General features: G+C 40.1%; 1 protein-coding gene across 1 annotated transcript in view; it reads right to left on the reverse strand.

Moving 5' to 3' along the window:
* Positions 1–23,538, reverse strand: part of LOC139442860 (fasciculation and elongation protein zeta-2-like) — a 78,449-nt gene that overhangs the window by 14,133 nt on the left and 40,778 nt on the right. The window contains exons 3-4 of the mRNA XM_071223763.1: positions 10,002–10,157; positions 1,836–1,947 (exon numbers count right to left, since the gene is read on the reverse strand). Coding sequence (XP_071079864.1) covers positions 1,836–1,947; positions 10,002–10,157 — 268 coding nt within the window. The remainder of the gene's footprint in view (positions 1–1,835; positions 1,948–10,001; positions 10,158–23,538) is intronic.

Raw genomic sequence — 23,538 nt, forward strand, 5'->3', positions numbered from 1 at the left:
CTTTTGATCCCGGCACCCCTGCTACTATTTGTGAGTGTGTGAGTGAGTGAACTTTCAGTATGTGTGTTCATGATGTGTCATCCATAGGTGGGAAGAATGCCCAAAGCAATGCAGGTCTCAGATGTTGCCACTTTTGTGAAACTCATAAGTACTGCACAGACAAACCGAGGATCATGATCAGTGTTAATCTTGAATTCGAAACGATCATGGGATCATGCATAAGGGACTCAACTCTGCGCAACAAATAGCAACACCTAAGAAAAGAAACTCTGCAAATTGACACACACACATACACACACACACACACACACACCCCACACTCTCTCTCTCACACACACACACGCGAGCATGCACGCGCGCAAACACACAGCCACACAGTCTCTCGCTCACACACAGTCTCACACAGTCTCACACACACACACACACACACACACACACACACACACACACACACACACACACACACACACACACACACACACACACACACACACACACACACACAGAGATAACTATTAACACTGCAACAATCTGATCTGAGGTCTGAAGCATCCCACGAGTGCACAGTGTCCATCTCCTCCCGCCCTGCAACTCAGCAATCAGCTCAGAAATAGAGATATCTCACTAATCCCCTTATCAGACTCTTATCAATCACCAGCATGGATTGGGTTGGTGGGGGAAGAATTCACTGATGAAGGGATTCGGATTACTGTCTCAAACATATGGACATAATTTCCTGGAAATATTGACAAACCCAAATTTTCGGGAATATTGTTGAAAACAGAACTTTCTAATCTTGTCCGGATACTGACATGATGGCATACATATATATCCTATACACACCCAGCTGGGTTCTCTCTTCCCAATATACACCCTGCTTCCTGCAAGCATACAGCCCTCTGTACCTACCCAAAACCATGCACATAATGTGACATAAAAAGCACAGCTGGAGGCTTTCATTCAATGAGAGATCCACATATGATATATCACCTAGAATATCATAAAAAAATTAACTTTAAGATCCTACACTTCAGACACTATTCTAAGGAACATACATTTCTTGGAAAATGTGACCATAGATAAGCCGATCTCATGGTTAAGCTCAGCTATAAACTTGGTCCTTGAACTTGGTATTAAAATGTAATGTGTGATACAGAAGCTGGACCACCATCTTCTCATCATGATCCATCATCGGAAAGAGAATATCAATAAATATGTATTGAAAACAAAAGTTAATCCTGTTGATACACTGTTTTGGAATAAAAAGTGTTCATTATATATCTTGATTTATGTTTGTAAACTATTTTATCAATGGTATTCAAACTTTCATTCAATAATGTTTATCCCTGTGTTATGGGTTTTCGGACACTTTAGAAACATTCGTAGCTTTCTCTCTAATCCCATGAACAACTGCAAAACATCTCATTCACTTTTAAAAGAAGACTTCATCTTAAACAGGACATCATCTGAGTAATTACGTCTCTGTGATGCCACATCCCCAGTTATAGCGCGAGTACTTACAACTTCCATTTACCCTGTTCCATAATGTCCACCTTACCTCATACCATCAAGTTTGGTATTTCCAAGATATTCTCACAATTTTCGTTTATATGTACCTTTTTTCCCTGTTAAAATATGATCCTTGAGTTGATACACATTATTGATTACTTGATACTTGATATTTTCAAATACAAAGTATCTTAAATAAGAACATATCTAATGAATGATTAACAAGAATGCTTGATTTCATATTGATCTATCACATGTAACATGTGCAGTTATCTGCCCATGATGACAGTGAATTCTGAGAGTTATTCCCCCTTAGTGACACTGACCTGCTTCAGGGTATGCTGGAAGATTGGCAAGTGTCTCCTTCAGCTTGGTGTAGCTCAGATCCTCAGGGATCTCTCCCTCCAGGCCCATTGGCACATCATCCAGGTCAGGCTCCTGAAACACATGGAGAGGTTTATTGAGTAAGAGGGGTAGTGGGGTAGCCCAGTGGTTAAAGCGTTCGCTCGTCATGTCAAAAACTCGGGTTCAAATCCACACATGGGTACAATGTGTGCAGCTAATTTCTGGTTTTCCCCTCCTCTGGTATATTGCTTAAAGTGGAGTAAAACCATACTCACTCACTAGTGTGTAAGAATACAACTAATACACACTGACAATGGTTTACTTGAATTCAGAACCTATTTTACTGACTAAATCTGTCATAAAATCAATTAACATTGAGTGCAGAACTTGAACATGTGACCTTTACTGAAGTCAGAACTGTGACATAAACAGGTGATATGACAACGGGATTGATCACTATTACAGATTATTTATACATATACTTATGTTCCATACAATAATCATATCGGTGATAATATTGTTACATAGAGAATACTACACTCATTCTCCTTAGATACCATTTTTACCAAACAAGTGGACTTTCATAAAAAATGCTATCTAACGAGAATGAGAGTGGTATTTTGTTTATTACCCCCATTAAATATATATTTAAGTGTAAATACATAACAACTTTTATTGGGCATTGTTGACATTTCTATGCATACGCATTAACAACATGCACCTGCAGTTGTCTTTGCAAACATAATAGCACTGACGCTCAAGATACTTTTGGAAGAATTTCTTCAACTTATGGTAATTCAAGCACCATGTTGTTAGTGCGCAGGACACCTATAAAAAAAATTTAAAAGTCACATCACACCGCGCTTTGAATATCGGACCAACAGTCGGTCACTCGCTCAGCCGAGGTCCTGTCTATGCATTCAATATGGTTTGGTTTCCTTTATCTAGATTATGAAGAAGATTATGTACATGTACAGTCTTATCTTAGAAACAATTTCTTGCAACAAAAGAAACTTTCACAGAACAAAAACATTTTCTCCTTTAAAAAAAATGACTACTGTTAAAAGTATTTGGGTATAAGATCGTACTGGCTTCTTGTTTGTCACCAGTCATTATCAATGACTTTCCCATCCAACCAACATAAAGACTGGGATCGAGGTATCTTTGTTTCTCATCACCCTGACACGAGAAGTACTTTACAGAGTGTTTTAGTGTGCACTTACTCATCAAAAAGTAAATTTATCTAAATCCTGTCATTCACTGTTACAAAAGGTGTACTAAAATTCATGTCAGTCTTTTCACCCCCACAGCCGTGATCAGCATATGTTCTCCATTAGCAGTGAGTGTACTCAGCTTTTAGAAAGTCTGTCTGAAAAGGACAAATCTTCTGCATAAGCCAACAGAATGATGCAGTTCTTTTCGGGCTTAAAACAGCTGCTATAACACTGACTGATTAAGAGCAACTCCAGACAATATAACCGTTACTACACAGATCTTACAGACTGATGCAGAGCACCTCCAGACAATATAACTGTTACTACACAGATCTTACAGACTGATGCAGGGCATCTCCAGACAATATAACTGTTACTACACAGATGTTACAGACTGATGCAGAGCATCTCCAGACAATATAACTGTTACTACACAGATGTTACAGACTGATGCAGGGCATTTCCGGACAATATAACCGTTACTACACAGATGTTACAGACTGATGCAGGGCATCTCCAGACAATATAACCGTTACTAGACAGATGTTACAGACTGATGCAGGGCATCTCCAGACAATATAACCGTTACTAGACAGATGTTACAGACTGATGCAGAGCATGTCCAGACACTATGACCTCACTACACAGATCTTATTGACTGATATAGTGCCTTTCGCAACACATTGACAATTACTTCATAGACCTGACAGAAAGGAAGCAACAACAAAAATATGTACATGCATATGGACGTGCCTTGATGAGTTCATTGTCAGAACAGCATGGAAAATGCTCAAGGATACCCTGACTGTCTACTCAAAATACATCTGAATATGGTCAGTGCTGTGGTTTGGGCCAGCTTGATCTCCTGAGGGAAACATGTAATCAATTAACGTGACCTTCTGTTCTTTCACATTGCATGCTTAACCTTTTGATAAGGGAGAGGCATAATCAATAGCCATGGTCCTTTGTCTGGCCGATTGCTGGGTGTTTGCCTGCCAGGTGATCAGAATATCCCAGTTTGTGCTGATAACAGGGTACTCTCGGAATGGGTTGAATGTAGGTTACTGATAACTGATGATGATGACACATTGGTCCAACAAACATCACGCAAGATCTGATTCCAGTGAGTGAGTGAGTTGGGTTTAATGCTGCTTTTAACAGTATTCCAGTTATATCGCGGCGTGTCAGCCTAATGTGGGAGGAAAGCCCGAAGTGATGCAGGTCTCAGACGTTTACCACTTCGATGAAACCCACGAGCACGGGTATGGTGCTGACAAACCTAGAAACATAATCGGGGCGAACCGGGATTCGAACCCACAATCATAGGTTTCTGGCGTGGCCAGATTTCGTAATTGCGGCTTTTGGATCTGGTCAATGAAATCTGAAAATGGAAAAATTAAGATTTGATTAAACTCATGGGGAAATGATCCTTAATGAATCCTGAAGTAACATTTGGTTTATTCATTGCTATGTTTCAAGGAATCCAAGGTTAGACTTCCTCCACAGTGAGCAGTGTTAGGGGTTATACTACTGACTTTCACCACTACCACCTTGACAAAGAGAAATGCAGGAACAATTTGAATCAATTAGTGTTCTTGTCATATTGATGGACAGCAAACAAGAAGTAATCACCCACGAACAAGGCAAAGGCCTTTCAGCAGAGAAGCATACATAGCTGAGATGCTATACAAGTCTAAGATAGGTGGAGAGGAACAACAAACATCTACTGGGCTGTATAGTGATAGTCATAGGCTGAGAGTGAGTGAGTGAGTGAGTGAGTGAGTGAGTGAGTGAGTATGGTTTTACACTGCTTTTAGCAATATTCCAGCAATATCACGGCAGGGGACACCAGAAATGGGCTTCACACATTGTACCCATGTCGGGAATGGAACCCGGGTCTTCAGCGTGACGAGCGAACGCTTTAACCACTAGGGTACCCGACCACCCCTCATAGGCTGAGAGTGAATGAGTGAGTATGGTTTTACACTGCTTTTAGCAATATTCCCGCAATATCACGGTGGGGGACACCAGAAATGGGCTTCACACGACCGCCCCTCATAGGCTGAGAGACACAGCACACTGGCCGACACTAAGGTTGCTTAGGTTACATGATGGTCACAAGTCCAGGGAACCCCCAAGGATCACCTTGATCCTTTATTCAAAAACTGCACAAAGTCTGACAAGGATGTGTTCTGTATTTCACCTGGCTTGGATTGGCCACATGAAATGTGAGGTGAAATGGTGCGTGCTAGCTCACTGAGATACCATGCCACAGTTTTAACATGAATAGTCCACTCAGACACAGTCTACTGTTGACCACTGTTTTTTTTATCCCCTTAAATGCTGAGTGCCACGGAGAGCAACAAAAAGTTCCATCTTTTGATATGACGCAGCCGGGGATCAGACCACCGGCCTGCTTTCCTGGCAGATGCTCTATCACAAGACCATGGAGGCAGTCACATAAGACACAAGTATTTGTCACAAAGTGACGAAATGTCCCCCGCCTGTATATACACCATAGTACCAAATATGAAGACAATCCACCAATTAGTTCTTGAGATATCGCGGCAACACCGTTTTCCAACTCCAAAAGCAGATTTGCCTGCTGTGACCTTGAAAATGGGGTCAAGGTCACCAAAACCGACTGGTGTCTGCAGTGTCTGTATATACACCATAGTTCCAAATATGAAAACAATCCTGCGATTAGTTCTTGAGATATCGCGGCAACACCGTTTTCCAACTCCAAAAGCAGATTTGCCTGCTGTGACCTTGAAAATGAGGTCAAGGTCACCAAAACCGACTGGTGTCTGCAGTGTCTGTATATACACCATAGTTCCAAATATGAAAACAATCCAGCGATTAGTTCTTGAGATATCGCGGCAACACCGTTTTCCAACTCCAAAAGCAGATTTGCCTGCTGTGACCTTGAAAATGGGGTCAAGGTCACCAAAACTGACTGGTGTCTGCGGAGTCTGTATATACACCATAGTTCCAAATATGAAGACAATCCAGTGTTTAGTTCTTGAGATATCGCGGCAACAAACAGGTGGGACGTACGGACGGTCGTGAATACTATATCCCCCGCTTCGCGCTTTCGCGCGGCGGGGGACAAAAAGACAAACCTTCCTCTGGCCAGTTCTTCCCCGGGAAAGGTTTGGCCTAATCCATTTCTTCTCCAGCGACGAAACGGCCTACTGTAAACCTTCCTCTGGCCAGTTCTTCCCCGGGGAAGGTTTGGCCTAATCCATTTCTTCTCCAGGGACAAAATGGCCTACTCTAAACCTTCCTCTGGCCAGTTCCTCCCCGGGGAAGGTTTGGCCTAATCCATTTCTTCTCCAGGGACGAAATGGCCTACTCTAAACCTTCCTCTGGCCAGTTCTTCCCCGGGGAAGGTTTGGCCTAATCCATTTCTTCTCCAGGGACAAAATGTCCTACTCTAAACCTTCCTCTGGCCAGTTCTTCCCCGGGGAAGGTTTGGCCTAATCCATTTCTTCTCCAGGGACAAAATGGCCTCATCTAAACCTTCCCTGTGAAAGAACTGTCCAGGGCAGTTTTCAGCTTGTTACACCGGGTCTTTTGCATCAAAAGCAAATGTTTAACTACTGAATTACCCCATCATCATGACTATCCTGTATAAAGCAGAGTGTGAATAGAATTTGGAGGCAATAAAATGCTGTACTGAATTTGGAATTTGAATAAGATCTATATCATTACAGGTGCAGTCATTACAAGTGATACAGAAGAACTTGGCCACACTGTCTGGGACAGCCTGATGATCACAAAGATATTTTGTAAAATTGATGGGCAAGCCTTAAACTGCAACATGGACACCTTTACTCAACCAGCCAAATTAGGTGCAATGGTATACCCCAATAATGGCAATTCATAAAATGATTTTAGTCTTGCAGGTTTTATGCCAAGAATAAATAAATACCAGTTTAATCTTAAAACCTGTACACATTTGTAGATGGGACTCCTAACATTGCATGAACATATCAGAACTGATAACTAACTACCTTAGAAGCAAAAACAATTTACATATTCATCCAGCCATATATTCACAGCCACAAAATTCTTCAGCTGCCCATCCGAGCTGATAAAACCAACCACACAATCACAATAGCTTCATAAACAACAGGAACTAATACAGAATGAAAAATGCATTGCAAGTTATCACATGCACAACCCACTTATTACTTGATGCCAAGATAGGCAGGTCTAAATCTCAAACAATACACAGCACTTTACCCTCTCCCATGTAATAATGATGAGATGTCTGCAGTGTAATACATCAGAGACATTGGACATGGAATCACTGCTGAGTCCGTCTACCAGACAGGAATGTACTTTACACAATGGTACGCCTAACTGGGTATGGACAATTTTCTCCCGAGGCAGCCTTGAGCTCATCCAGCTCTCATTGTGTAAGCTGAGAATGAGATAACAGGGATAATTGAAACGCTTTGATTATTTCTCTAAAGGTTTACTCAAACATGAATGTTTTACAGACATACCAGAAATGGGTACCAGTGTATGATTATTCCAGTCTGAGTGAAAAAACTTTGGAGTCTACTTGACCTGGCTTGTACTTCCACATCTGTTTTGGTATATCTATATCTTACTCCTTACAATGGGCTGTCAAAACTGAAGCTTTGTTTGTTTGTTTGTTATTTAACGCCACAGTCAGCAACCTTCCAGCTATAACACGGCGGTCTGTAAATAATCAAGTCTGGACCAGACAATCCAGTGATTGATATCATGAGCATTGTTCTACACAAATGGGATACAATGACATGCATCAACCAAGTCAGCGAGCCTGACCACCCGATCCTGTTAGTCACCTCTTTCGACAAGCATAGTCACCTTTTACGGCAAGCATGGGTTGCTAAGTCCTATTCTAACCCGGATCTTCACAGACGTTAACTGCAACTGAGCTTCAGACTAGTGGCTCAAGTCACACAGACACTTTGATGCTATGGCCATACTTTTTGTCTGAATATATGTTGTGAATTAATCCAAGGTGTAATGACATAAGTGAATCGACTTCACATCGCCTTGAACAATATTTCAGTTGAAAAGTCTAACTGCACTGCTTGTAGGTGTTTACCACCTCAGTGTGGCGCCTACAGACCCAGGATCATAATCAAGGTGAATCTGGGATTTGAACACATCCAGCATTTCCTGGCACAGCTAAGGGAGGCAATTCTGGCAAGCAAATTACAATGTCTTAGACAAGTGATCTACCACTGTCCCCTGTAATGAATCCATGATACAATACACATCCAAACTCAACCAAACTTGAATATTTCATTTGGCCAGAAGTCCACATTCAAAGACATACTTTTAAAGGCGGTTATGATAAACTTGCAAAAATATACATAAGCAAGGTTAGAAATTGGCACCAGTCCTATAGGCCTTGCTAAACTGCCCAGTAGTTACGGTATCATTGAAAGTAGAAATTTGACATTTTTAAGGTTTGGGCTATATATTATCATTATAAGGACTAGTGGACCAAAAATGTTAGTTTCTACCGCTGCATATGAGGATTGGACATTTATTGAACATAATGCTAAAACATATATGGGCTATTTTAATTAAGAATTGACCTTCACTTTGTGTGAGTTCATTGGAGTATGAACCTTCATAGAGTGAGGGCCAAACTGTATGAATGTCGGAGCTTGCAAAGTGAAAGTCAATTCTTATAATTTTGTTATCACCATTTCTTACCTCAACGGATGTAGGCCAAGATCTAAACACAATTTTATTTAGACGTGTAACTTCATGTTTACACTGACAGCCATACAACAACCAGCTATATCGCGGAGTAAAATAGTTCCTCAAAAAGTGAGGTGACATGGGCGAATGGATGCACAACTTGCTCTTCAGAAATATCTTACGCAGCACATGTGTTCGAAACATATCCTCATTAGATGAGAAAGGTCTTTTAAGAACTACCTCAGTAAGTCAGTCACAATGACAGTGCGTCGTAATACATTTACATCAAGTACAAGACGTCAAAATGGCCAACACGATAAACGTGACGAGAGAGATTTCCGAAGTCGTTAATGAACCTGTGGCGGTTACATGTGTTAGGTCATCATTGATCAACTGGCCGAAAGGTGAATAAAGATGCGTCAAACAGACACTAAAGTAAATTCATAGATTGCTGGAGACGGTCAATGTCAGCCAAGGCATGGATTGAGTCGATACTACGATAGTTTAGATTAGGATAGGCCGCAGCGAGGATATTCATGTAACAATCATGCAATAACGCTCTCTGACATTTCTCAATGTATACTGAAATGCTGAGACCAAGAATAAAGGTTCTTAATGATCAGAAAGAACACTTATGTATGTTTCATGCTAGGGAATTTCCAGGGTTTTCCCCAGGAATGTGGAAGTAGTCCGTCAGTGTTTACGTCATTTCAAGAACACGATCTCGTGAAAAAGGTATGAACGTCAAATTATGTCGTTCACACACTTATGAACATCAATTTCACTTTCATGTGACCGACCTCTCGTCCAATGGAAAAGCTGTATATCGTCTAAACTTTAAATTAAAAAATTATTTAACAATAAGCATAAAAGTCAAGGGGTCCTTGTCATAACACTAATGTGAAACATTTAATATCAAAGGAATCCCGAGATCACAGTGCTATAGATGACGACATCAAGGAACCAGTAATTACTAAAACTGTTCACTCATTAGTGAATGGGTACTCGGTAGGATGAGATGGTAATGTTAACCTTCTAGCACCTCACAGTCAGCTAGGGTGTATATTCCCTAGGGAGCTGAGAATAAAAATCGAGTGCACACTGATCCATTGAGCGGGCTAATAATAATATAGTGCCATGAGTATTAGCTTGGTGAATGGTATATTTATAAATGGACTTTTTAATATTATTAGTATTACTCCAAGACAGACATCTCACCTGCATCATGTTGTCGATCTCGCTGATGACCTCCTCTGCGGAAGCCACATGGTCGGACTCCTCGGGCTGGAGGCTGGAGATGATGAGAGAGTGCATGTCGAAGGCCTGGGCCAGCTCCTCGTCATCCGAGAGGTCCAGGTCTAGGACCTCTGGTTCCTGGAACAAGGAGCAGGTTTGTTAGTGGTCTTCATGGAGAGGCCACATGGTAAAACTACATATTGTTCGTAGTGTAACGTTGCACTTAGCAATATTCCATGACAGTCTGTAAATATTAGAGTTTGGACCAAACAAACCAGTGATTGATATCTTGAACCATGTCCCACACCCTCAGGGTATGATGACACGTAATCAACCAAGTCACAGAGACAGGTCTATCAACAGCCCTGTACACGTTTGATTGGTATTCTAGAAGTTTGTTAGTAAGTACGAAAACATACAACAGTATTGATAACAACTTCTGGTTTATTGCATATAGCGATGTTTCGATATAGATTATAACACCATTATCAAGCTGGAGTGACAACAACCAGGCCCGTGAAGATTCCGGGGTAGAATTGGTCTTCAGCAACCCATGCTTGCTGTTAAAGGTGACTATGCTTGTCGTAAAAGGCGACTAAAGGGATCGCTGACTTGGTTGATGCATGTCATCATCATATTGCGTGGATCGATGCTCATGATATTAATCACTGGACTGTCTGGTCCAGACTCGATTATTTACAGACCGCTGTCATATAGCTGGAACATTGCTGAGTGCGGTGTTAAACAACAAACCAACCAAACAACCAAGGGATGAGAGGTACATATGCATGACGTTATGATAAGCAGCAGGTAAACACTTGTCACTCCAGCTTGATAAAAGTGTAAGAATCAATATCAAAACATCGCAATATGCAACAAACCGGAAGTTGTTATGCATAAAGTTCTACATGTTCTTACTAGCCCTGTACATGTCTCACTGAAGTAGATACAATGATACAAATGCAGGTATTTATATACAATTCTTAACTCAGTGCCCATGGCAGGCCAATTGGGAATAATAATATTTTGAGACTGCATTTAATGCCATTATATAAAACAAAGCATTAAAACATATTCCTATTTATTAGTCTTGTTATAAGCAAATACATGTTACTTCTACAAAGCCTTAAAATTGGTTATTAGTTGTATATATTAATAAATTATAACATGAATTTGGAAATATTTAGTTCCAAATTCGGAACTTTTATTGACATTTGCTGCAGATTTGGGGCCAAATGTCAGCCTCTGAGCAGGTCTAGATAAATCCCTGAAATGTTTCAAGACATTTCTACATTAAAAGTGTCTACGTCTACATAGGACTGACTTGACAACAGAACTATATAGTCACTCTGAATAGATTCTACTGTAGACTTCCTGACTTAGATGTAACAGACCGTTATCTGATATACATCTTTATGATTATATTTACAAAGATAAACCAATGGCTCTTACACCATGTATTTACAGAAGGGTCCGATATTTACATAAGTCCGCTAGTCCTTGAAAAGGATGGACCAGTAACATTTCCATGTGGATTACCACTTTTACCATTAGTTGAACGGCAACTCTGTAGTGGATCATACACGTGGGCTAGTGGGATTCAAAGCTGATTTCTAACCCTGGCAGATTTATCGTATCAGCACCCTCCTAACAGTGAGTGAGTGAGTATGGTTTTACACCGCTTTTAGCAATATTCCAGCAATATCACAGCGGGGGACACCAGAAATGGGCTTCACCCATTGTAACCATGTCGGGAATCGAACCCCGGTCTTCGGCGTGACGAGCGAACGCTTAAACCACTAGGCTACCCGACTGCCCCTCCCTCCTAACAGAAACTGTCTCACCATAACATATGTAACACTAAGACACACAGGTATAAAACTGGCACCAGACCTGCTTGTCTGAATCAGTTCGTCTGATGTTAATCTACAGAGGGCCAGCAGAATTTCAGGGTCTTTGTATGCTGTCATTATTCAGGCTAGTAAGTGTTTCTAGTGCATACCTTATTCAACTGTTGACATATGAATTTTTTCATCAAAATATTAACTCTTCACAAACACTACAGACATGAAACTCAGGTTTAGAAGATAACAGTTTTTGTCCACTAGTCCTTATAATGATAACATATAGCAAAACCCTTAAAATGGGCCAATTTCTACTAGTCCTTTGGATACCTTTACTATTGGGCAGTTTGGTAAGGACTACAGGACTATAGTGCCAATTTCTAACCCTAAAACTGTGACCAGTGCACCTATATATATGAGTAGTCAGCATTCAGGTTACAGAACCAGGTGGCTACCCTTCAGCTTCAGAGGGATTGTGGAATAAATTTTAATTGTACAGTAAAAGATATATATCTATATATATCAGATATCAAGGGTGAGAAGCCAAGTTTTGATAATCTTAGGAAAATACTAAAAGAGTCAGCTATGATTGAAAAATTCATTGCCACAAAAAACAATGGTTTATTACAATTTGAACGAAAATGGGGAAAAATCTTACACAAATTAAAATAACAATTATGCCCTGTACGATAATGCTATAGATCAGTAACACCTCAAGTAGCAATACTATCATAAATGCTTATATCTGACTATCGGTATGTATGTATGTATGTATGTATGTATGTATGTATGTATGTATGTATGTATGTATGTCAGGGGTCCGGAAAATTTAAAGTCCCAATCGGACATTTACATTTATGCCACGCCCCCTTCAAACAGCGTGTTTTAGTACGACTTTTTACACACAAATTACAAGTTGTTACGTATTCATAATATGATGAATTATGAATTGTTTCAATTTAAATTGTTTAAATCACCGGACAATTAATAATTAATTAATTAATAATATCATTTTAGATATATATGGAAAACATTCGTTTGTTTCTGTTATAATAACGATCTGTCAACGTTGTGAACGGTCTAATTAATATTCATGAGTCTGCTAGAGTGTACGCGTTGTAACATTTGGATCGAGACTATTATCCCATATTTGGTTATCACGTGACCTCACGGGAAAAGTTTGTTTTTTTAAACTAAAGATTATTTAAAACAAGACAGATAATATAATCCTAAATCCTAAACTATCGTTGATAGCAGTAGTTATTTGAATACTTTTTCATCTGTACTTAATTATTGACCATAATTTTTTTTGTTATCGATCGTCACAGAAAGCAAAATGGCGGTCAATCAAGATTCAATATACGACTAGCTACTGAAAACAATAAAATCTGCAAATCCTCGTTGTATGTCAACCAAGTGAAAGTCGTTAGCCACGACTTACAAAATGATCATTCAGACTTTGAGGGTTTGGCAGATCCGCTCGACTGATCTGCATCGGTCGACTGGCTGTCGTCACGCTTTCGCTTCTTGACTGAGGTTACGTATCGTAGCATTGTGAGGATAATGAGGTACATCGATGATGCAAGGTATTTATGTACAGTTGTAAATACATTTTACTCAAATTAACAAGATGTTCTCAGTAATAAATCCTCGATTAATCAGTGTCAACTCAGTTTATTGCCTATTACAGTGATTGACCGATTGGACTATCATTCTAGGTACGATGTATTTACAGCAATCAAAACAAACAAAGCTTGTCAGTGTAGATAATCTTCATTGTGTTACAACTGCAGACAGAAATTGCTCAGTCCTAACTGTTGATCATGTCCGGTCAAAATTTAAGAATGTCCGGACAAAACTTTTTAAAATGTCCGGACAGAAAAATTTAAATGTCCGGTAAGCAATATTTTAGACCGGACATTTGAGATTCCCAATCGGACATGTCCGGCGCATATGACGGTTTCCGGACCCCTGATGTATGTATATGTGTTTGTATATATATATATATATTTCAGTTATGTACATCCAATGTAACAAGAAATGTACATCTATGTAACGTATGTTCACTACAATTGATTAAACCTACTGTACAACCTTGGAACCTGATGTACAACCCTTTGAAAGGAATAAAAAAATGTCAAAAACAGAAGAAAAAAAATTTAATTGTAGAGTGGAGACAATATGAGAAGCCATCAGTGGGAGGATGAGCTGGGAAACCTGTGCCTACGCTGCTGTCAGTGGCGTGTCCGTGAACAATGCACTCTGACAGGTATGTAGATGGATGTACACAGCAACAGGATGTCAGACCAGGCCAACCAGCTGGTGCAGACCCCAGTCTCATCATTCTACAAACAGACACCATATTTGCCATATCAAAAGCCAAAAGTCTCCAGTAAACACCCAACTAACATATACCATAGTTACAGTATAAAGTACCCTGCTCAAGTAAGCACCCAACTAACATATACCATAGTTACAGTATAAAGCACCCTGCTCAAGTAAGCACCCAAAACATATACCATAGTTACAGTATAAAGCACCCTGCTCCAGTAAGCACCCAAAACATATACCATAGTTACAGTATAAAGCACCCTGCTCCAGTAAGCACCCAACGAACATATACCATAGTTACAGTATAAAGCACCCTGCTCAAGTAAGCACCCAAAACATATACCATAGTTACAGTATAAAGCACCCTGCTCAAGTAAGCACCCAACTAACATATACCATAGTTACAGTATAAAGCAACCTGCTCCAGTAAGGACCCAACTAACATATACCATAGTTACTGTATAAAGCATCCTGCTCAAGTAAGCACCCAAAACATATACCATAGTTACAGTATAATGCACCCTGCTCCAGTAAGCACCCAAAACATATACCATAGTTACAGTATAAAGCACCCTGCTAAAGTAAGCACCCAACTACCATATACCATAGTTACAGTATAAAGCACCCTGCTCCAGTAAGCACCCAACTAACATATACCATAGTTACAGTATAAAGCACCCTGCTCAAGTTAGCACCCAAAACATATACAATAGTTACAGTATAAAGCACCCTGCTCAAGTAAGCACCCAACTAACATATACCATAGTTACAGTATAAAGCACCCTGCTCAAGTAAGCACCCAACTAACATATACCATAGTTACAGTATAAAGCACCCTGCTCAAGTAAGCACCCAACTTACATATACTATAGTTACAGTATATAGCACCCTGCTCCAGTCAGCATCCAAAACATATACCATAGTTACAGTATAAAGCACCCTGCTCCAGTAAGCACCCAAAACATATACCATAGTTACAGTATAAAGCACCTGTCTCCAGTAAGCACCCAACTAACATATACCATAGTTACAGTATAAAGCACCCTGCTCCAACAAGTGCCCAACTAACATATACCATAGTTACAGTATAAAGCACCCTGCTCCAACAAGCACTCAACAAACATATACCATAGTTACAGTATAAAGCACCCTGCTCCAACAAGTGCCCAACTAACATATACCATAGTTACAGTATAAAGCACCCTGCTCCAACAAGCACTCAACTAACATATACCATAGTTACAGTATAAAGCAACCTGCTCCAACAAGCACTCAACAAACATATACCATAGTTACAGTATAAAGCAACCTGCTCCAACAAGCACTCAACAAACATATACCATAGTTACAGTATAAAGCAACCTGCTCCAACAAGTGCCCAACTAACATATACCATAGTTATAGTATAAAGCACCCTGCTCCAACAAGCACTCAACAAACATGCTCCGATAAGCACCCCTGACTAACTTTAAGACAATCTGTAAGTAACCTTTATGAGGCTCCCTAAGACCAAATATTTACATGACAGTCCTTATTTTCTTGTGTATAGTATAGATTTATTTAAAGAAAACAGCAGAGTAAAAGGGGAAGATAACTGCCTAGTAACAATTAGCAAAAATGGTTTAGTTTCATCAATGTACGTTTGAGCTACGTTTATTGCAGTGAATATGGTACACTTCACACAGGTACGTAGGCACACAGTGCATACCTGCACTCAAGTCACCTATATCAGGCAGCATGCATGATGCATACTAAAATCATTATCTAACTGTAAATATGTCTGCTTAAAAAATAAAAAAAACAGACCCACATTTGCAAATTGGAGATACATCTGAATAGACTGCCATAAATGAGTTTCATCTTAGATAAGAGCATATGTAATGTAAACATTTTCATTTGACAGTACAAACATTTGATACTCCTTTTCCAAGTCAACAACTACCATAAAACTATCCGACTTCCAGTGCAAAACATGTAAATTCTCAGACTGTTTCAAATTTCAAAGCCGAGTTTCCATTTTTTAAAATGCAAAACAATCATTCTAATCCTCATCAAACAGTTCCACTCCTAGACATGGTAATCCCGGTGAGATCCTACTTCCCTAAGCACCTAACATTACCAAGCTAGCAGATGTGCCCGGACTCGTAGGTATTACACGCCCAGCACACAGTGGTCTATGAGTAATGATATACAACATGACCCTCCCAGGAAACAGGCTGCCTTTTAGCCAGATTACACACCAAGGGAGATCCCAGCTAAATATGAGGAACCATCTCCATCACAATGCCTCCATGCTTGTTCTACGTGCTTGCCTGTCAGTCTCCCCTCCCAAGTCAATGGACCCAATATGACTAAAAGCCTGGCACACAACCTACAATTGCCAGTATTTAGAATGGCATGGGAGAATTGTTGACATGTTGGACGTTTTTTATTCAGGAAAAAAGAGAGAATTGGGGGAAATGTTTTGCCATGGAATTAAGTTCAGAGGCACTGGAACTACTTTGGTTAGCAGGGGAAGTTGGTTTTAGTAATCTGGGGTATTGAAATGCTTTGTGATGAGTTTTTAAATCATTCAATAATTGGAATGCACCTCAAGTTCTATTACATTCCACACAGTCTCACTCTTCAGTTGAAATTCACAGGATTAAAAGCGAAATGAGCAGTTATTAAGGTTCATTTGAAAATGCAATCCTGACTGACATTTAACTGATTGCATCTGAAGTCTTTTAGAGGTGAAAACTTAACACTATTCCTAATGGAATCTTTGACTTTGATCCTAAAACAAAGCAAGGGCTAGACCCTTGTGCTACTTGTTTTCCTCCCAAACAACCAAACCCCAAAAAGTGTGGACCAGATGGATTCAACTCAGTGGGTATTGGGTGGCCCTGTTGTCTAAGGTGCTGGAAAATTTGGTGCAGAGTTGTATCCCTTAGGTGTACCAGAAACCTATGATCTTGAGTTCAAATCCCACATTCATCTCGACTGTTTCTAGGATTGTCAGCTCCATACCTGTTTTCATGAGTTTCACCAAAGTGAGAGAGTGAGTGACTATGGTTTTACACTGCTTTTATCAATATTCCAGCATTTTCACAGCCTTCATACATTGTACCCAACCCGTGAAGATTCCGGGGTAGAATAGGTCTTAAGCAACCCATGCTTGCCGTAAAAGGTGACTATGCTTGTCGTAAAAGGCGACTAATGGGATCGGGTGGTCAGGCTCGCTGACTTGGTTGATACATGTCATCGATCCTAATTGCGTGGATTGATGCTCATGAAATCAATCACTGGATTGCCTGGTCCAGACTCGATTATTTACAGACCGCCGTCATATAGCTGGAATATTGCTGAGTGCGGCGTTAAACAACAAACCAACCAACATTGTACCCTTGTGAGGAGTCAAGCCCGGGCTACCCCACAAAGCCTTACCAAAGAGGTAAAACTTCTAAAAACTGCATCACATTAGGTTTCCTCACAGACACGTCGTGATAAAACTGAAACACTGTTCCAATCGACATTAATCACTCACGAAACTTATAGTGAAACAGAACACCTGAAAGCAAAAGATTATTCATGCGGCATTTAAAATGGTGCTACTCAAATGGCACGATCATGAATGTTGAAAAAGGTTTATTTTCAAATAATCTCTTCTTATGTATACCATACACCTGTTATTGATTATACACTTAAGGTCAACATCACCACAATCTCCCTGTATGACACAACTCTCAGTTTGAAAGTCATTGACTTGTGTAGTCAGTGTCAAACTGTTTTGTGCCTACTTGCACCAAATTGTCTTTTTGTATACTTTCTGTAGACTGTAGTGGAAATATATGGACTATGATCAGCTGTTCTTATCAGACAGGGAAATATTTTACTTCCCTCATCTTTTTGGTTGGTTGGTTGGTTGTTTATTGCCTAACTCAGCAATATTCCAGCTATATGACGGCGGTCTGTAAAATAATCGAGTCTGGGCCAGACAATCCAGCAATTGACATCACGAGCATCGATCAACGCAATTTGGATATGCTGACATGTATCAACCAAGTCAGCGAGCAAGCATGGGTTGCTGAAGACGTATTCTACCCCTGATCTTCACAGATCCCGCAGCTTTTATACTACTGGCTTAAGTCACAGACTGCTTGTATACAAAATTGATTTAGAACATTCCAAGTATCTATAAATACAGTCTGTGCCCATAACATTGGAGCCTACAAGCCCAAACGTGTAGTCTGGCATTATTTTCAGTATATATAAGTCTTAGTATATGGACTAGTACAAGCTGATATTACTAGACCATAAGAAATTATACCAGTCAAAGGCTTCAGACTAATGAATAAAGTAGCAGAGAGTCAAAAGCAGATTCACATAAGCAGCAACAGCTAACATGTCCTCTGGCCTCTATCTCATTACTCCTGTTAAGTAAACAGGGGTGAAATATTTACAAGCCCCCATAGTGATAACGTATAAGGAAATCCCCTAAAAAGCCTGAAATTCTACTAGCCCTTAGGATACCTTTAACATTAGAAGCACTCACTGGCGCTAGCAGGCTACTGCCAATTTGCATCTGGGAGAACAAGATTTGAGGTCCCTTCCCTTCCTCCCAAAGACCTGAAAACCATTTATCAATCTGACAACTTTAAAAGTCTGCTCTTAACTGTTTTTATTAAGTCAGGGACATGTTGATTTTTCGCAGCTTTTGGTCTGCCTTTTTTACCCTGAAAGAAAACGGAGTGGCCAGACAATTGTTCCCAGCGTGCAAGACTCTTCAAATATCAATTTGGCTTCAATTAAGAATTGTAACCATGTTGACAAAGTATTCCCTCAACTCGACAGCTTTTTCTTAGGCAAATACTTCCCAACAGTGTCTCCCTTTACCTCACACCATTCAGTAGGTTTTATGCCTTCAAGGCATTTCGTTCATAATGAATGTATTGATATTTGGTTTCATTGAAGTGTCGCTGAAAACAATATTCCAGCCATACCATGGACGCCTCTAAAGAATCAAGTCTGGACCAGGCATACCAGTGCAAATCATGAGCAAACCCATCCACACCACTGGGGTATGTTAACTGATGCACACAGCAAATATTCCAGCCACACCATGGAAGCCTGTAGATGATCAAGTCTGGACCAGTCAAACCAGTACAAAACATGAGCAAACCCATCCACACCACTGGGGTATGTTAACTGATGCACACAGCAAATATTCCAGCCACACCATGGAAGCCTGTAGATGATCAAGTCCGGACCAGTCAAACCAGTGCAAAACATGAGCAAACCCATCCACACCACTGGGGTATGTTAACTGATGCACACAGCAAATATTCCAGCCATACCATGGAAGCCTGGAGATGATCAAGTCTGGACCAGTTAAACCAGTGCAAAACATGAGCAAACCCATCCACACCACTGGGGTATGTTAACTGACGCACACAGCAAATATTCCAGCCACACCATGGAAGCCTGTAGATGATCAAGTCTGGACCAGTCAAACCAGCGAAACCATCAGCATGCAACCCACACCATTGGGACTCAATCAGCAAAGTTACAGAGCCTAACAAGATTATCCTTATAGTCAGTTCTTACAACAAGCAGAAGGTACGTGGACAAAGTCTGACCCAGGCTGCCCACTCAACACAAACTGTGCCGACCAGGGTGCCATTGTACAAAACAACTATAGTCACGACTGTCGTAAGTCTAGGTTAAGGTATGGGAGTCATGACCAACATAGACCAAAGATCACTTTAAATAGTGGCACCTAGGAACAAAATGAGGTCATCTGTAGCAAGGCTACACTAATAGCTACTCTTCCTGGTCATCATAAATAACAGAATTTGAGAACACGGAAGTGATAATACATATTGTCAGTCTCCAAGCCGACTTCCTCATATTTGACCACAAAGGCAACGACTAGCACTACAGTAAGAGTAGTACAACACACGAGCACACAACTGAAACTACAAAAAATAATATTTTATAGACTACCATTCTGCATAGGGGCATCTGATTCCTACATACACAGCAGGTGTTTAGGGATGTTATCGACCCTGTGGTGTATATTCATTGATTATTCATCACCAGCATGAGTCTGGCAGCAGCCACACATGAGATGTGATTCATATATGGCAGAGTGTCTAGAGACCAAGTGCAGAGCTAGGGCAACACACTCTCCCACAAGCTATGACCACACACAGCAACAGAGGCCAAGCATATGATAAGCTTGGGTCATAGGAATCAGGCACTTCTTCTGGGGATGTAATGCTGAAATTGGCATATGAAAACCATTGAGCATCAATGTACAAAGACAGGAAATAATTTTTCTATGTCAATGAAAGCTGGATATATGGAAATATAAGGAATGTTCAGTCTTAAAAAGCCATAATACCAGCATAGTTAGCACGATACTTGAGAGTGCTTGGAAAGTACATGCTGGACCCTGCCATTGTTAACTACCCCTAAGCCCCACAATCTTCATGAATGTGCTGGGGTAATCGAACAAGGGTGCCGTTGTACAAAGCGATCTTAGCGCTAAGGTGATCATAACTCCCATACCTTAACATAAACTTACGACTGTCGTAGTGCTAAGGTTGTTCTCTACAACGACACCCAGGGCTTTTTGTATGATAAACAAACACTGTTATTTCTAGGCCACACCATAATGTTCATGTCCTGGGGTAATCAAACCCGGGCCTTCTGCATGACAAGCAAACACTTTAACCACTAGGCTACCCCTATGCCCCTTCATGATTGTGCTCGGGTCATCCCGTACAAACTCACATGGCCGACAGGGTCACGATCATTACAGTAATTCCTCCATCAAGAATCAGTAGTACATACTGCATCAAGTGGCTTAAGTTGTGTTTGTCTGTGTTTGTTAAAGTAGACATGAGTCATTACCATGGAAATGTTCACAAGGGAGAGACCCTAATTTACTGGAGGTTATAACAGTAATTCATCCTTCACTTACAGAACAAGTATGGACTTTAAGACTTGTATACATGGCATACTTCCTCCAACCACGCCACTATGGCCATTATGGTAATGGGGATACAGTAATCACATGGGTTTCATTCTCTATATTCGACCAATGAAGATTTCAATCACATGGATACAATAAGGATAGCTACCGCATTTACCTAATGCTAGAAGTGGTTGGCCACAAAAAAATGTCATTTGTCCTCTCTGATAATTTACTAGTCTTTGATGTGATGTGATGTGATGTGATGTGATGTGCCAAGCACCAAGTCGACTGGCCTATGTTTGTTGTTAAATGCCGCATTCAGCAATATTCCAGCTATATGATGGCAGTCTGTAAATAATCAAGTCTGGACCAGACAATCCAGTGATCGACATCATGAGCATTGATCCACGCAATTGGGATACGATGACATACTAGTCTTTGACTAGTGGACCAATTATCAATCAGCATTTCGATATTTGAACCAATATCTCAACTTTCCTTTTTATTCTTTCTTTTTTTTTAAACCTCAAGTGACATCATCCTATCATTATCTAGTAGGGTTAAATGTCATAAACAGGGATATTGTAATATCCCCGGGATATTATATGAAATCCCGGGAAATTTATTTGTACAACTTCCGTTTAGATTGTAACATATGAATGTTTTTCACGAGAAATTTATTTTGCATTTGAACACAATGTAATGAAATGTAAAATCAATAACAAATGTTTTTTTTATATTCCTGAAGATTGAACAAGCAGCCTTCGTATCTGTAGCCACTGAGTGTAACACTAGGCTACAGAGGCGCTGATAAATCACAATGCTTTTAAGAATGTCTTTTTTAAAGTACCGAATGCCAGGAACAGATATTTTACGCCAGGAACAGATATTATACAACCATTTCCTAAGGTTCATGGAAAGTGTTTTAAACATACAAATGTTGATAAATGTTGTTGTAAGTTGTTTTTTTCGGTCTACAAGTTAGATATAACACTTCCCCTCGGGTTGCTTTTAGATTTAAAACCCTCATCCTCGGGATAATGTCCCTTGTTTTTATTCTTTAGATTCATGTTTTACATCTCATAAAAACCCTCCGGCATGTTTTATCCTACACATATAGCACAGCTGATCTTGGGCTTGGAATAATTGTTATCCAGTATTTCCTAAAGATCATGAAATCCTCTGTCCTAATGCCATTTGTTTCTAGCTATATCATGATGGTGCGTCTTGTTAGTGAAACATTCCTCAGCAGTGCCAGTAGATGGAAGTCAACCTGGCACCACAAATACTCACATCTCCATGTCAGAGCATTCTCTCATGCCATCAATAATACAAGTACCTCACATTTCACCCATTCCGACCCACATCCCTGCAAGCATGTGCCCTGCAAGCTTGTGCCCTCCACCAAAAGCTGATACCTCTAACACATCAAGGCACTCCACCTCATGGAACTCCACCTCAAGACGGTTCCACTGAACACTAAGAAGGAACTCCACCTCAAGGTGGTCAGCGTGACAAAGGCCAGCTTTCATCTTGGCGTATAATACCACAGGTAGATTGTCTTCAAGAGAGATCAGCTTTCTGCTTCCTGAAATATCTTTTGAACAAAGAGCTATTCGGAGATTGCCGAAACTGATACATTTGTTGGGTGTAAGCTCGGTTCATGCTTTATGAATGAAATGGAAAAGAACTGGAAGAGTTTAGTCTGTACGTGATGAAAGAGGCACTACTTGGCTGGTGCTGAAACAATCTCTGATGGAGAGCTGCGGAAATGTCATGATAACATGATTTACAGGGACAGACACAAATCGTGAAGGTTTCTCCTCCCGAACTAGTGATAGTAAATGGTGAAATACTCTCAGAACCACTTCTAACATCATCCACTGGGATGGCAATATGATTACCTGAACATGGCCTAGACATTCATTTGTTCTAATGACCTAGAACTGTTTATCATTGGATGTCAGAACTTGATAGTCTAAGACATCATCTACTCCGTCTACAGCCTACAATTCTTTTTTTTTCTTATTCAATATTACTACAATTTACAAACAACATGTCAACACATGAGAGACAGATATTTTAGCAGTTTAAAATCTACAATCCTCACATTCATTAAAATTTCTTTTTAAACAAACTGGTATCTCTGAACATAAATGGTATCAAAAACTAACTCGGCATTTTAGCAGTTTAAAATCTACAATCCTCGATTTTATATTCCACATTCATAAAAACACACTGACCAAATTTTCTTTTCCAACAAACTGATATTTCTCAACAAAAACATTATCAAAAACTAACCTGGCAACAGTTATTAAGTCAACTTCAACCATGTAAGAGCATGAGTGAGTGACTGAGTTGGATTAAACACTACTGTTAACAT

This window comes from Haliotis cracherodii, unplaced genomic scaffold (assembly GCF_022045235.1).
Source record: "Haliotis cracherodii isolate W230 unplaced genomic scaffold, xgHalCrac1.p SCAF_5, whole genome shotgun sequence".
In the NCBI taxonomy this organism is placed as follows: Eukaryota; Metazoa; Mollusca; class Gastropoda; order Lepetellida; family Haliotidae; genus Haliotis; species Haliotis cracherodii.